Source organism: Aspergillus affinis, assembly GCF_023601865.1.
Source record: "Aspergillus affinis strain CMG 70 chromosome Unknown NODE_75_length_177070_cov_86_291390, whole genome shotgun sequence".
Classification (NCBI taxonomy): Eukaryota; Fungi; Ascomycota; class Eurotiomycetes; order Eurotiales; family Aspergillaceae; genus Aspergillus; species Aspergillus affinis.
The window spans coordinates 153,451-167,667 of NW_026515856.1; the positions used below are offsets into that span (position 1 = coordinate 153,451).

The window sequence follows — 14,217 nt, forward strand, 5'->3', positions numbered from 1 at the left end:
ACTCTGACACTCCCAATTTGCAAAACTCGTAATACCGCCTGCCTTCGATGCGAGGTGGTTTAGCAGAATGGGGCCAATCTAAAACATATTAACTCAGACCCTCACCCAGCCCTCAGCTTATCCACTTGCATGCCACGTTGACCTGGCTGTCCCTCGGCTGAACGATGGGGGTACTACCTTGACGACGTCTTCTCTTTAGTACATTAGACTACATATGAGAATTATTGGAGTTTTTAGTTTGTTAGCGCCGTGCGACACCACACTTGAAGGTTACTTTACTACCTAGGTAGCCTGTCTTTCCGTGTCCTCGGGTCTGGACTGCGAACCACCTGGCAGGGCGAGAGACAAGACAGCGCGAACTACGAGCGACTATTGGTTTGCGAACCAGGAATGCGGCGCCCTGAACGGGGAAGACGTTCGCATTTCGGCCAAGAAATCCTGGGTTCCATCCTTCCACGAGGTCGACTGCGGTCGCTCCGTGGGATGACGATGTAACTGTATTATCCGGACAGAGCCTAAAGGATGGGCCGTAGAGATGAACGAAAGGGGTTTGGTCTTTATTGATTTTGATTGATTTTTGATTGTTTATTTTTGAACATGAAACAGGGCAGGAAGCCAAATACGTAGTGTAGTTTCAGCTGCCACGGTTGAAAGATATCTTGAATTTTCTCGGGTTGAGAATGGGAGCAAAGGACAGGAAGGTATCTTATCCACAGTCGATCCGATCTTCGATCTCCCCGGCCCCCTTAGGACTTTGGGGGAAAGTTTTAGAATGATTTTCGCGTGATTTTCGGTCGCTTGTCGCACTGGAATCGGGTCGGTCTTTGGTTGTTCCTGGTTCGACCCACTTGGATATCGGATGAGAAACCTGGATGCTCGAATGGCTCTAAAAGAACTGGGATCCTGTAACATCTGGTGTTTCGATGGCATCATTGCCCTTGTGGTTGCAGGTTGAACCTCGTGTTGGTTCGCAACAGAATTTTAATCGACCATGTGTTGGCTGACATCCAAAGCAGGTGTAGCAAAGCCACATGTTGGCAGGGGGATTCAAAACCTGGCCAATATATACCTTGAATTCCCCTCACGGTTCAATGGTCTGGATCAGATTATTGATAACAATTTTGTGCGACCATCAGAGTTCCTGGTGCCTGAGACCTGACCTGCGTGAATGCCAATCGTTCCCTACACTGTCCCCCAACATCGTGTAACATGCCCGGCCTCTGGAGTATCTCCTTGACACCTCCACCACGGCTCCTCATGAGGCCTTGCGTGCGAAATGAAGACCGGGAAGTACCATGTGGAACAACACGTCATACAAACTTTTTTGAGAATTTCTTTGGGGAGGTTAAACGGTGAATCGAGACATCCCGAGACATCGCCCCGGTCTATCTGCCAACGGGTGACACAGTACGACGTAATCGGGAGATCTGGCAGCGACTTAGTTGCTTCATCTGTCGGACGATCGGGAAACCAGATTGCGTGGTACGGGGTGATCGGAGGATTTGGAACATTTTGAATTGTTTCGAACCTGGTCCTCATGTCAGAGAAATCCCCCCAATGATGCTATAAATCTATGCTGGAGACCGTCTTTGGAGGGCAATACATCATTGTCGGCACGTTGGCTCTTGTCATCGCAATATCTTTTCAAGACAAAAGTGATGCGCATTGGCTTGCAGGCAGCAGTAATAGAGTGTCTTTCACTCTAGCTAGAACGCCCTATCTGCTATTTGATTCTCAAACACTGGACCTTATGGAAAGACCGCACTAGAAATGTACTAAAAAAGACTTTATTGATATTTGAATCCTTTTGGTCTGCCTAGGGTGTCGATTCTGGAGACTCGTACTATACTAATAGTGTCAATGTCTCTAGCTGCAGTTAGTATCTTTGGGCTGAACTATTGAAGCCAGTCTCTGCAAAAGTTACGAGGCCGAGACAATGTCTAGATCCACGGCCAGACGTGCTCATGATGCCGTGTTCATGTGGTATAAAAAGGGACCTTCGTTCTTCATATAGCGTATACAGACTACAGAGACCATAGACAGGTGGATGAGATCTTCAGATCTTCAAAAAGACCATGTTTTTGTGCAGAGGTATGTACAATAGGCCCTGGCCGGTAGGAGGTTGGTTTAAGGGGGATGTCTGTTCGCTCATGGGGCGTTCAGAGTATCTGATGATGATGCCGAGTTTGGAATATTCGATAGCATATCCTGAGTTGCATCCTGAGTTGCGACCTAGCAGGACACAGGAATGAGTGTATAGACGAAGGAGTACACCGTACCTCCGGAGTACAGAGTAAGAGGTCAATGATGGTAACTCTGTTGACACCGTAGGAATAATTAGGGAACACCCGATGTTTGGACTGTTTGCACCGTCTACACCGGCTCTCCCCGAAGAGGAAGGACGGCTGAGGTAAGCCCCCTGCCCGAAGCGGCTTAGTCGCAGGGGAAAGTTTGTTCCCAACATCTCCGTCGTTGAAGATAACAGAATCTCCTCGTTACCCTCCGGCTCCTCTTCATCGTCAATTGGACCTATTTCCCCCAGTCCATCATGTTGTTCCGAGCTGCGTGGACCCGTCAGGCTGCGCCTTTGAGGCGTCAGGCTTTTGCCCCCTTTGCCCGTCGCTCCGTCACCACCGACGCCGCTTCGTCGCATGCTGAAAATATTCCGCAGGTTTGTTGAGAGCTCCCGGGAAACACCGAAAAAACTGTTATATCACCGGAATAGAACCTGTGAATGCTGATTCAAATGCGATCTGTCTCTAGGAGGATGACAAGCCCTTCACTGTCCGTCTCTCCGATGAGAGCTTCGAGACGTACGAACTCGACCCTCCCCCGTACACCCTCGAGGTCACCAAGAAGCAGCTGAAGCAGATGTACTATGATATGGTCTCGACACGGTATGTATACCCACCCGGAACCTTACTCCGTGGCGCTTAGTATCACTTGTCATCTAACGGGCCTCTCTTCTATCATTCAGGCGCATGGAGATGGCTGCCGACCGTCTTTACAAGGAGAAGAAGATCAGAGGTTTCTGCCACTTGTCGACCGGTCAGGAGGCCGTCGCCACCGGTATCGAGCATGCCATCACTCGCGACGATAAGATCATCACTGCTTACCGTTGCCACGGTTTCGCCTACATGCGTGGCGCTACGGTCCGCTCCATCATCGGTGAGCTGCTCGGTCGCCGTGAGGGTATCGCCTACGGAAAGGGCGGTTCCATGCACATGTTCGCCCCCAACTTCTACGGCGGTAACGGTATCGTCGGTGCTCAGGTCCCCGTCGGTGCCGGTCTGGCTTTCGCCCAGCAGTACAACGAGGAGCCCACCACCAGCATTGTCCTCTACGGTGACGGTGCCTCCAACCAGGGTCAGGTCTTCGAGGCCTTCAACATGGCCAAGCTCTGGAACCTCCCCGTCCTGTTCGGTTGTGAGAGTAAGTACTCGACTTTCCGATTTCCTTTCAAGACACGGCAGCAAGGGATGATAGGACTGACTGGTTTATCTTTGTAGACAACAAGTACGGTATGGGTACCTCCGCTGCCCGTTCCTCCGCCTTGACCGAGTACTACAAGCGTGGTCAGTACATCCCCGGTATCAAGGTGAACGGTATGGATGTCCTTGCCACCAAGGCCGCCGTCCAGTACGCCAAGGACTACGCCGTCGCCGGCAACGGTCCCCTGGTGTTCGAGTACGTCACCTACCGTTACGGAGGTCACTCCATGTCCGACCCCGGTACCACCTACCGTAGCCGTGAGGAGATCCAGCGCATGCGCAGCACCAATGACCCCATCGCCGGTCTCAAGCAGAAGATCCTCGACTGGGGCGTCACGAGCGAGGAGGACCTCAAGAGCCTGGACAAGGCCGCCCGTGCCCACGTCGACGAGGAGGTCGCCATTGCCGAGGCCATGCCCGTTCCCGAGAACAACTCTCGTATCCTCTACGAGGACATCTACGTCCGTGGCAGTGAGCCCAAGTGGATGCGTGGTCGTACCGTCGACGAGACCTTCTACTACTAGAGTGTTTCTCTGACAGGTACGATTAAGCTGGAGCAAGAAAATTGTTTTTTTTTTTTTTTAAAGAGAACACGGGGTGTTATTATACAGACTTAGAAAACAACAGGCAACAGCAGAGTTGGCTTGGCGGGCTCCTATGCAGCAATACCATGCATGTTAACTTATTGTAATTTAGCCGGGAATTTAATAGTTTCGCATTTTTCTTCCTTTCTCTCTTATAGCATTAGGAATAGATACTATTGGAGATTATTTGTATACTCGCTTTACTCTTCAGCTGTTAGGCAATCAGTAAGTCACAGAATTTCTGGCAAGCAATACTTGAGCATGGCAATGTCATTGGGTATCATATCAACAAACTGAGCAATAGGGGTGGCGGGAAATAAAAATGACAATAAGGATAACCACTTCAGAAGACAAACAACGAAGCTAAGTGGGTTCCTGTCTCAACATCTCCAGAATCATGTCCTGCGTCCTCTGCACCGAATCCAACCTTTCCTCGAATGCAGCCCGGTCCTTCTCCAATTCACTCCGGATCTCCTGCCTCATTTCCTGCCGCAGTTCCTCCTTGAACTTGCTGATGGCTGCGACAGAGAGGGCCGCCGGCTCGGACTCTTCGCCGTCAGAGTCCTGCTGGGATTCCCGTCGGGGATTTTGATTGCGCTGGTTCGACCCGGCGAGAGACGACGCCAGCGGCGAGGCATTCTGCTGGTCCGGATTGACCGTGTCGAGGTGTTTATTCAGCTTGCCGAGGGTCTCCAACATCGCCGACATAATGTTATTGTCTGGCATGGACGTGTTCCCCATGGACGAGCCCGCCGCCTTCGGTGCAGGGCTTGCTCCGCTGACCACGGGCGAGGTGAACATGTTATCAAAGCCCGGGGGCAAGCGTACCTGCGGCGACTGCGCGGACGACGGCGGCAAAAACGAGGACTGGCTCTGTCCGAACGCGCGACTGTGGTCCACGACGGGACTCGACGCCGCTCGCCAGCCCCCGTTGGAAGAGTTCGTCGGCGCCTCCCACCCCCCTGACGACTCCCACGAGCGATCCTTTCTTTTGCGAGGCCGTCGCGAATCCCGCTTCTCGATGCGCCGCGCCTCAGCGTCCTCCCACCGCTGCCACGTCGGGATCCACGCATCCACGGACGCGCGCCATCGCGGATTCGACATGTCGTCGGCCTTGCTGCCACCCTTTTCGCGTTGGTCCTCCAGGAACTTCATGCGCTGCTTGGTCACCAGCTCAACCTTCCGCCGCACCGAATGCCACGAGTACGGGTGTCCTTGCTCGCTCGTGAACTCCGCCGTCACCGTCCGCCACCAGTTGCAGAGGTTGCTGCGCTGACCAAACTCCTCCGCGTGCCGGTTGCAGATGTCAAACAGCGAGACCTCTTCCTTCGTCGTCAGCCGCTTGCCGTGCTTGCGCGACGCGTCATTACCTCCGCCTGCGTCTGCGCCGTCGTCCCCGCCGCCATTCCCGACCTCGTCTCCCATCGAGTGGTCAATGAGAACTGGGTGCGTGGCTGACATCCCATCGGCCCCATGCCGATTGATCCTGTGTCCATCGTCCGCTCGTCCACGGCCTCCTGCCCGACGAGACGGCGTGTTCTCGCCCGGCGAAGGCATGAACTCCACCTCCTCGGACCCATCGGCCCCGCTACCTCCGCGCCCCTCCCGATGTCCCCCGTCTGACTGCTCGCTGTCCGAGCTCTCCATCGACTCAGTCTGTTGGTGTTGTTGTGGATGCTGATGGTGCTGCGGTTGCGCCTGCTGACCCCGTCGCGCATCCACCACCGCCGAAACCCCCGTATGACGGCCCTGCGAATGCGGCTGCGGTTGCGACTGGGAGTGTGAGTGCGAGTGGGAATGATGATGCGAATGGGAATGCGGGTGTGAGTGCGCATGTGTATTCGCATGGACATGGGCATGCGGATGAATCTGCGCCTGCGGATGATGAACGGGACTCTGCTGCGGCAGATGCTGCTGCGGTGTAGCGTTCGGCGTGCCCATTCGCAAATTCGACGACAAGGTTGGTAACGTCGTATGTCCCGCATGTGCCGCATGACTACCTTGTCCATGACCCGTATGCGGCGCCGTCGCCGCAGACGAGCGTGATATCATAGACGGCAGCCATCGGAGGTGAGGCATTTGGAATGACGACGAGGACGCCGACCCTGGGGACTCGATACGTGGGTTTCCTCCTGGCCCTCCTGGGCCTGCACCCGGACCTGGGCCTGTTGTTCCTGCGGCTGGTCCTCCTGCTGCGGATGCTCCTGCGCCGCCTCCTAATCCGACTCCTGTTGTTGGGCCGGGCGAGCCTGTCGTCCCTGCGTTTCCTGCGGGCCCGGGTGCTGAGGCGCTGGCGGCATGGCTGGAATGACTGGGCCAGGAATACATGGATCTAATCTTGGTGTTGTCGTTGATCCGTGGATAGACGGCTACGACGACGACGTCGTCGATGGACCGAGGGCGAGTCAAGCGACGAAGGGACGGTGTGGGAAAGATCGGGGGTGTTGATAGAGCGTCACGGAAAAGGGAGGACTCGGTGCGTGATATATATCGTCTTGGGGGTCGGAGTGCCCGTCGCGATGATGTGTGGATGATGCTGGATGGAGGATCGCAATGCGAGGAATGAAAAATCCCGCGTTGATTTGCAATTTTCGGGTTGCGCGCGGGTCAAGGCGGTCGCTGACTGGGTATTTTTCACCCGCCAGGTGTATCGCCATTTCCGGGGCTCGTTTTTTCAGTGTCGCTTTGTTGTGTACAATCTTTCTATATTTAATCTTATAGATCTTGAAAATTAAGATTGAAGAGAGATGAAAGTGGAGATCGGGTACATTTACATTCCATTTCATTCCATAGAGCTTTCTTGATTATACAGATCCGCCCTTCCACATCATCCTTCACCGTCGTCACATTCCATCGCCGTCAACTCTTTTTTTCTTCCCTCTAGAGAAAAACATTCCATAATTGTATGTGATAGAAGGAGTCAGGTAGATAGGGGGGTAAAGAGATAGAAAACAAAAAGAGGAGTACATAGTAAATACATTGCTAAGCACCAAACAGATGCAAGAATCAAACAGAAACACTAAAAATCAGCCCAGAGACAGAGACCCAGTAATACAAAGACTGTGGAACATTGCCCAGTCCATAAGAAATAGAGACAAAATAGAAAAGTAAGAAGATTTAACCGTTGCAACCCAAGGCTAGGTTACCGCGCCGTTTACCGTCGTCGCAAGTACCAGGTAAAGGCCAAGGTGCTCACAGACTCGCCGAACGGCGAAGGCACCTCCGAGAAGCCAGGCCGGGCCACGGGGTGTCGGAGGTAGACGGCGGCGCAGATGTTATGGTTGACTTCCAAGTACCGGGGGATGTAGGCGAAGGCGCTCATGTACTCGCGAGGGCGCCAGGGAGTGGCGTAGGGCTTGCTGTTGTCGATGGGGTTGTCGCGCATCTGCACGAGTGCCCGCCTGAGCACGTCGAACTCTTCCTCACTGAGCTCCGACGTGTCCACCTCGCCTTCAGGGTTCTCGGCGGCCTGGCGGAAGGCCTCTGTCAGGGCCTCGGTGGGTTTGGCTTCGCTGGCCGTGGCTTCGTCGGAGGCAGCCGCAGCCTTGTTGCTCGACTGCTCCTGCTTGGATTCCTTGGATTCCTTGGAGTCCTTCGATTCCTTGGCCTCAGCCTTCTTGGCCTTCAAGAGTAGGGTCAGCTGGGAGAACTGGTCCTCCAAACTGTCCGCTAGAATGGTGCTGGACTCCGAGCGAGACAGGACTCGCTTGATGGCCTTCTGGAATCCACGGAGCTCCTGCTTGCGCTTGGCGGGGATCACCTCCTTGTTACTGCCCATGATGACCTTGGCCTGAGCCAGCAGAGCCTTCAGCGTTTCGCGGGGGTCTTCCTCCTCGGACTTTTTGTTCTCGACTTCCGTGTCAGCTTCCTTCTTCTCGGTCGATTCCTCGGCAGCAGCTTCCTCTCCCTCTGCCGGCGTCTTCCCGGCCTTTTTCCGGGCGACACGGCTCTCTCGACGCTCGTGCTTGTCCTTGGGCGCACCGGTGGCGTACATGACACGTTCGGGGTCGACCTGGAAGAGGTCGCCAGGGTTGAGAAGGTAACTAGGGTATCTCATCTGGATAGTGGCGATTGGCATTGGTTAGCAGTGTCCGATATCGTGGTTTCATCCGCCCCTCTTCAGCCTAGATCCTGCAACGTACCTTCTGTCCGTTAACCGTAACGGCACCGTGGACCACAAACTGCCGAGCCTGTCGAGTACTGCTGGCAAACATGGCCCGGTGGATGGCCACGTCCAACCGACGCTCCAACGGCGCAAAAGTCATCTGCGAGAACGGAATTGGCCGAGGGTTGGAGACCTTCTGATCCGAGAGACCCGATCCACGACCGGCCGACATGGCAGACCCGTCATCGGCGGCCAATTTGTAGGGGTCCATAGGGATGACGCTGCGGATCCGGGGGTTGAACATGCGCTGCCAGTGCTTTTCGGGCAGCTGTTCGCCGTGGTATGCTCGGGCCAGGGATTTGGCGGTCCATTTTTGCTGGAAGAACGACCGGTAGAAGGTATTGGGCGTTTGCATCCGATTGAGGTTAAACAGGTTGTATTTGCTCCATGATTGCCGGACTTTCTGGAAATTGGACATGGCCATGTTAGCATCCGGAGGATCGAAGTCGCGGTCGACCAGGAGCTGTCAACTCAGTGGACTAGAAGGAAAATCATACCGGCTTCTGCACCGGCTTCAACGGTGTAGTGGCCCTGTTTCTCATGATGGGCGAATGGATGGAGGAAGAGGGAGGGGGGCTGCAACGAAGTTCTTCTCCTGCTCCGGTTCGTCCGCCGTGCAATTCATTCTGCGGCCGCCAAAACTTCGCAGGGGTCACGTGGTATAGTACACGTGATGGCAGCTTCCGCTGGAAGGTTCCTGCCTGGGTCCTCAGGCACCAAGAAGGCAGTTGCTCGGAACTCGCTGAGTATGATTGGCCAGTGCAGGCTCGCTTACCTTAGCGCCTCTTTCACCGCCCCACCGCAGAGTATTTAACCCTCCCGCAGCCTCCGACTTTTAGACTTTTCTTCTTTCTTTTCTTCATACTTACCTTGTTTGGGTGGCTGCGATCAAGAAGGCGGTCCACCACGGATTGGTCCCTGCATTGCACAGCGCGGCGGAACAGTCCGTTCAACGGCCTTCGGGTCATTGACAGGCGTATTCTTTGGCACTTTCCACTTGATGGATCTTTACTTTCTTTTCATCGTTTCCTCGCTATACGCGGGGGTATGGAGAAGAGATCTTTTTGTAGCTGTAACCAGTAGCTCCACGGACAACCTCGATTCGTCTCGAGAGAGCTGCTCGTTCGTGTTCATTCTCTCATTACATTTCATCTTCCTGTAGGTCGTCTGTTAAATCGTACATCATTTATCATGTCCTAATTATCCTCAATCCCAATCGCTCATTATTCCTCCCGCTTCGCACTTGAGAACACTTCCTGTAACGCCTCGGCTTCCTGCGGATTGACTGCGTCGTCCAAGATCTCATGGGCCATCTCGACTGTCTCGTCGTCGATCCTCGCCTCTAACATGATCCCTTCACTGAAAGCCAGGCGCGTCATAACAACCAGAAACTTCTGTTTCCCGCCCGCCACACGGTCCAGCTTATTCTGTAAATCGACCTCAGGATGGCGCTTCATCACCCCGTAGACCAGCGCCATCAATCCATTCACCAAGGTCGCGTGCTGCTCCGCCTCCGGGGGTGAGGAGTAGAGTGCATCCAGCTCGTCGTGCATTGCTCGAATCAACCGCGCCAGAGCAGTCGGGTGAGACGCCAGCACCGAGCTGCCGTGGGTGCTCTGAGGAGCTGAGATGTTGAATGCGATGCATGTCAGCAGGGACAGCGCCTCTAGGCGCATCCCGCAGATGTCGATCGGCGTATAGGGGGGCTGTCCTTGGTCCACGTGCGGCTTTTCACTCAGGAGGTTTGCCACGCGGTCCACGATGTAGTTTTCATTGGCAATCTGATCCTGCTCGGTGTCCTGGATCGAACCGAACGATTGCGCGCGCACGCTGGTGGTAAGAAGGTTCAAGGTCAAAGTGATGTCGGCAATAAGCTGCGAGCAATTCAGCATCATCAGCACGAAGTCATAGCGCATGTACCGCCAAAATCTCTCGAGTTCCCGATCGATGTGCAAAGACCGACTGGCAATCTGGTACAGCAATGCCAGTGCTTCGGTCGAGTCTACTAGAGGTTCTAGCTCCGATTGAGGTGTTTGCCGTACTTGTCCGAAGTTCTGTCGCGACACGGGTGAGTGTTTGAATCGAGGGATCGCATTGACCTCCCCGGCTTCTTGCAACACAGGAACCAGATGCTCCACTAGCTGAGACCCGATTGACGGCGCCTCCACGGCGAAGATATATTGCAAAATACCCATGAACATGGGAACAGGTGGAAAGAACTTCTCTTTCAGTGTTCGGGTCCACATGGAGGTAATCGCTCGCGCATACTCGACCACATTGTTCCCCATGCGAAGTGCTTCCGTTTCCTGCAGCAAAATGGTGGCCAGCGTCCGCTGCGGCTCTGATGGGAACTTCAACCGCGACATGGCTTCGATGTCAGGCTCCTCATTAGGGTACGTTCGGTGATTTAAGACCCGCTTCATTGACTGCGATTGTCTCTCCTCACTCTGGGCCGCCAGAGCCGCCGGGGCCGCCGCCTGAAACGTATCGCCCGTTGTCGCATCGTCAGAGAAGTCCCGGGGGTCGGGGTCAATAGCCATAGGCTCCGCTCGCGGACTCAATTGCAGCGGGATTGGGCTGTCCTGGCTCTCTCTTCTCTTCCTTTTCCCCGGGACTACCGGTGTCATGCGCTTCGATCGCGCCGACTTGCTCGGCGACACGGCGAGAATCTCTTCGTCGTCGAACCCGTCGCGGAAAGGAAGGACTTTGGTTTTCTTCGGCGTCACGGGCGGCACTTTCTCATTTGCTCGGCCCTTCGCCTTCATGTTGTTTATCCGTAGAGACTCCTCGGCCAGGTCTTGTTTGAGGAATGCGTTCTCCGTAGCCAACATCTTCCCTTCCGCGCGTGCGGCTTCTACCTCCTGCTTGTGTCTGGCCGCCTCCTCCGCGATCGCCTTTCGCAAAGACGCCAATTGCCGCTCATAATTCTCGGAAAGCTTGGCCTGGTTAGCCCGTATAATTGAAATCTCTCCCGTTTTGGTTTCCGCCATCGATTTGGCGCTGGCGAGCTCTTCCATCATTTGATTGTATCGTTCATTTTCGCGCTCCAACTGTTCCTCCACAGAAGACGAGTTAGCCCTGTAGCTACCAACCGAGGATTGCCAGGACCTACCTGTTCAGCAGCAATATGGAAGTTTTCTTGGGGGACATTGATATGTGATTGACCCGCCTCAACCTCCATGAGGTCGGGCAGGGTGTCATCGAACTCGTGACTGTCGTCCGCCGGCGCCAGGACATTTTGTGGGTGATTGGGCTGCGCTTCGAATACTTCAGACTGGTCGAATGCGATAGTCGTATCGTTTCCATCGTCCAATACCTCTGCATCCAATTCCCCCACATCCAAATCGCCGTAATCGTTGGTCAATCCAGTGTGCAAGCGCGCCGGGGGTTGCAGCGTTGCATGGGCAGGTGCAGGCTGTCTGGTTTGGACATAGGGCGCTTTTTGAGGGTTTCGGGTTTGAAAGTTCCCAGTAGGTCTGTGTACTTCGATTGCAGGCTGGGAGGGAGCTAGGTTCTGAGCCTGTGTTGCCTGGAACGCGCTCTGCTCCAATTGAAACAATGTACCGGGGGGCAGGTCGTCGAAACCATCGTCGGAAAAGAAGTCATCGTCGTTGTCTTCCATGCCCCTAAATGCACGATCGCCATGAAGGAAACGAAGAAATTCGGGTTGCTGGGGTGGAGCGAGGGGGACAGGAAAGCGCGGAGAAAACTGACGTCGAGTCACCTGCGCCGCACGGGATTCAGCTCTCGCCGCGCCGTCTCGCTCGCTCTCTTCTTCCTCTCTCCTCCTTCCTCTCGCTCTTTCGCTCCCCTCCTTCATCTCATTCCAACTCGTCCAATGTTATATTGACAGGAAATTGCTTCATCTCGACCTCCTTTCCCCCCCTCGTGTTTTCGCGTTCCGGCCTTTTCCACTCCCTTTCCCGTCCGACCGTGTCCGGTCGCCATTTCACATGAAATTTTAGTAAACGGCGATCACTACTCCCACTCGATCCTCTCTCCTCGTCTCTTTTCCTCTCCTCTTTCTTCCCCCCCTGGTCGTATCCTTCTGGCTGGGCCCATTCCGAACCCCAGTTTTTTTTCCTAACAATTTTTTTCGACGCCTTCCCCTCCTTCCCCGCGTCTGCAACACATCTCGCCGTCCTCTCGCTCTCCCACGCCCTCGGCCTATTGACACCACCATGTCCAAATCTCGCCGGAATGTTAGGTTTCAACATCGGGCGTCCAACGGATCCGAAACTCGCCGCCTAAGTATCTCGGATGCCAGCGATGTTGCCTCCGAGCCTGGTAGCCCGTCCAAGAACGGCAGCGTGTCTAAGCAGGCGACGATCCCCGAAGAGGTGAGCAGCCTGATTGTTCGGCTTGGAGAAATTGTTGGGAAAGGCTGACTGACAGCTTGAGCAGAAGTCCGAGAAACCGCAGCTGTCCGACTATGAGAAAAAGAAGCAGACCTTCATCACCCGCACAATATGGACCTTCGTGATGATTGCCGGTTTCTTCATTTCCATGTTTTCGGGCCACATCTACATCATTGGTCTCATATCTGCCGTGCAAATCGTCTCGTTCAAGGAGGTGATTGCCATTGCTAACGTCCCCAGTCGGGAGAAGAACCTTCGGTTCACCAAGTCGCTCAACTGGTATTTCCTGGCCACGACGATGTATTTCCTTTACGGAGAAAGTGTCATCTACTACTTCAAGCATATTCTCCTGGTTGACAAGGTGTTGCTGCCCCTGGCGACTCACCACCGATTTATCAGCTTCACGCTCTATGTCATGGGTGAGTCTACCATCAACACAGCTATGCTCGCAAACGTGGCCCTTCTAAGACCTTGATTTTTTTTTTTTTCTCTTAGGATTCGTCTTCTTCGTTGGTTCTTTGCAAAAGGGACACTATCGGTTCCAGTTCACTCAATTCGCCTGGACACATATGGCGTTGTACCTGATCGTTGTGCAAGCGCACTTTGTCATGAACAACGTCCTGGAGGGTATGATTTGGTTCTTCCTGCCGGCCTCCCTCGTCATCACGAATGATATCTTCGCCTACGTCTGTGGAATTACTTTCGGTCGGACCCAGCTTATCCAGTTGTCGCCCAAGAAGACGGTGGAGGGATTCCTTGGTGCCTGGATCTGCACCATAATCTTCGGCTATTTCATGACCAATGTCCTGATGCGCTACAAATACTTCATTTGCCCGGTGAACGACCTTGGATCGAATGTTCTGACCGGACTGGAATGCACTCTCAACCCGGCCTTCGTTCCCCAGCCGTACTCGTTCCCCTTCCCCGAATTCACCGGCCTGGATAAGACCTTCTACGTTGAGCCCATGCAGTTTCACATCCTGGTTTTCGCCAGTTTTGCCTCCCTCATTGCGCCTTTCGGCGGCTTCTTCGCCTCCGGACTCAAGCGGACGTTCAAGATCAAGGACTTTGGCGAGTCGATTCCCGGCCACGGCGGTATCACCGATCGCATGGACTGCCAGTTCATCATGGGATTCTTCGCGTACATGTACTACCACAGCTTCATTGCCGTGTACAAGGCCAGTGTCGGAGACATTATCGAGACCGCTATCAATGGATTGACCGTTGAAGAACAACTCGAGGTGGTCCGTGGCCTCGGCAAGTACCTTTACAACCAAGGAACAGTCTCCGAGACGGTGTGTATACCTATGCACTCTTAATATTTTTGCGCAGCTACTGATGGTTTATAGATCTTGGATTGCTTGACTACCGAGCTCAAACGACGATAAATAATTCCCTGATAATGACCCGCCCTTTTTCCATTCTACTCAGATGATGAACTTCAACATTTTCTCCTTGGAAACAAAACTTGCAATAACCACTTCTTTTTAATTGCCTCTTTTCTCCCCGAACAAGAAATCAGGAGTTTTCTTGCTATAAAACTCCATTAAACGACACCTTTTCTCCTTTCCTATTTGCTTACCTTTTTTTTCTTTCTTTTCCTGCCAATAATATCCTGT

The 14,217-nt window shown here is 53.9% G+C and overlaps 4 protein-coding genes across 4 annotated transcripts; 2 read left to right on the plus strand and 2 right to left on the minus strand.

The window, feature by feature from the left end:
* Nucleotides 1–2,548: 2,548 nt before the first annotated feature.
* KD926_010039 (pyruvate dehydrogenase (acetyl-transferring) subunit E1 alpha) lies at nt 2,549–4,015 on the plus strand (the record flags this gene model as incomplete). Its single annotated transcript, XM_053102545.1, has 4 exons — nt 2,549–2,671; nt 2,764–2,897; nt 2,978–3,432; nt 3,510–4,015. The coding sequence occupies 4 exons, from the start codon at nt 2,549–2,551 to the stop codon at nt 4,013–4,015; spliced, it is 1,218 nt and encodes a 405-aa protein (XP_052954035.1).
* Nucleotides 4,016–4,438: 423 nt separating this feature from the next.
* KD926_010040 (mitochondrial 37S ribosomal uS4m domain-containing protein) lies at nt 4,439–9,208 on the minus strand (the record flags this gene model as incomplete). Its single annotated transcript, XM_053102546.1, has 4 exons — nt 4,439–6,611; nt 7,234–8,132; nt 8,218–8,703; nt 9,110–9,208. 4 exons carry the CDS (start codon nt 9,206–9,208, stop codon nt 4,439–4,441), a joined length of 3,657 nt encoding a protein of 1,218 aa, XP_052954036.1.
* Nucleotides 9,209–9,463: 255 nt separating this feature from the next.
* Nucleotides 9,464–12,060, minus strand: KD926_010041 (putative DNA repair protein Rad26; the record flags this gene model as incomplete). Its single annotated transcript, XM_053102547.1, has 2 exons — nt 9,464–11,296; nt 11,353–12,060. The coding sequence occupies 2 exons, from the start codon at nt 12,058–12,060 to the stop codon at nt 9,464–9,466; spliced, it is 2,541 nt and encodes an 846-aa protein (XP_052954037.1).
* A 361-nt stretch (nt 12,061–12,421) lies between these two features.
* On the plus strand, nt 12,422–13,986 carry cds1 (phosphatidate cytidylyltransferase; the record flags this gene model as incomplete). The annotated part of the gene is made up of 4 exons (XM_053102549.1): nt 12,422–12,580; nt 12,645–13,017; nt 13,094–13,893; nt 13,948–13,986. The coding sequence occupies 4 exons, from the start codon at nt 12,422–12,424 to the stop codon at nt 13,984–13,986; spliced, it is 1,371 nt and encodes a 456-aa protein (XP_052954038.1).
* Nucleotides 13,987–14,217: the final 231 nt, after the last annotated feature.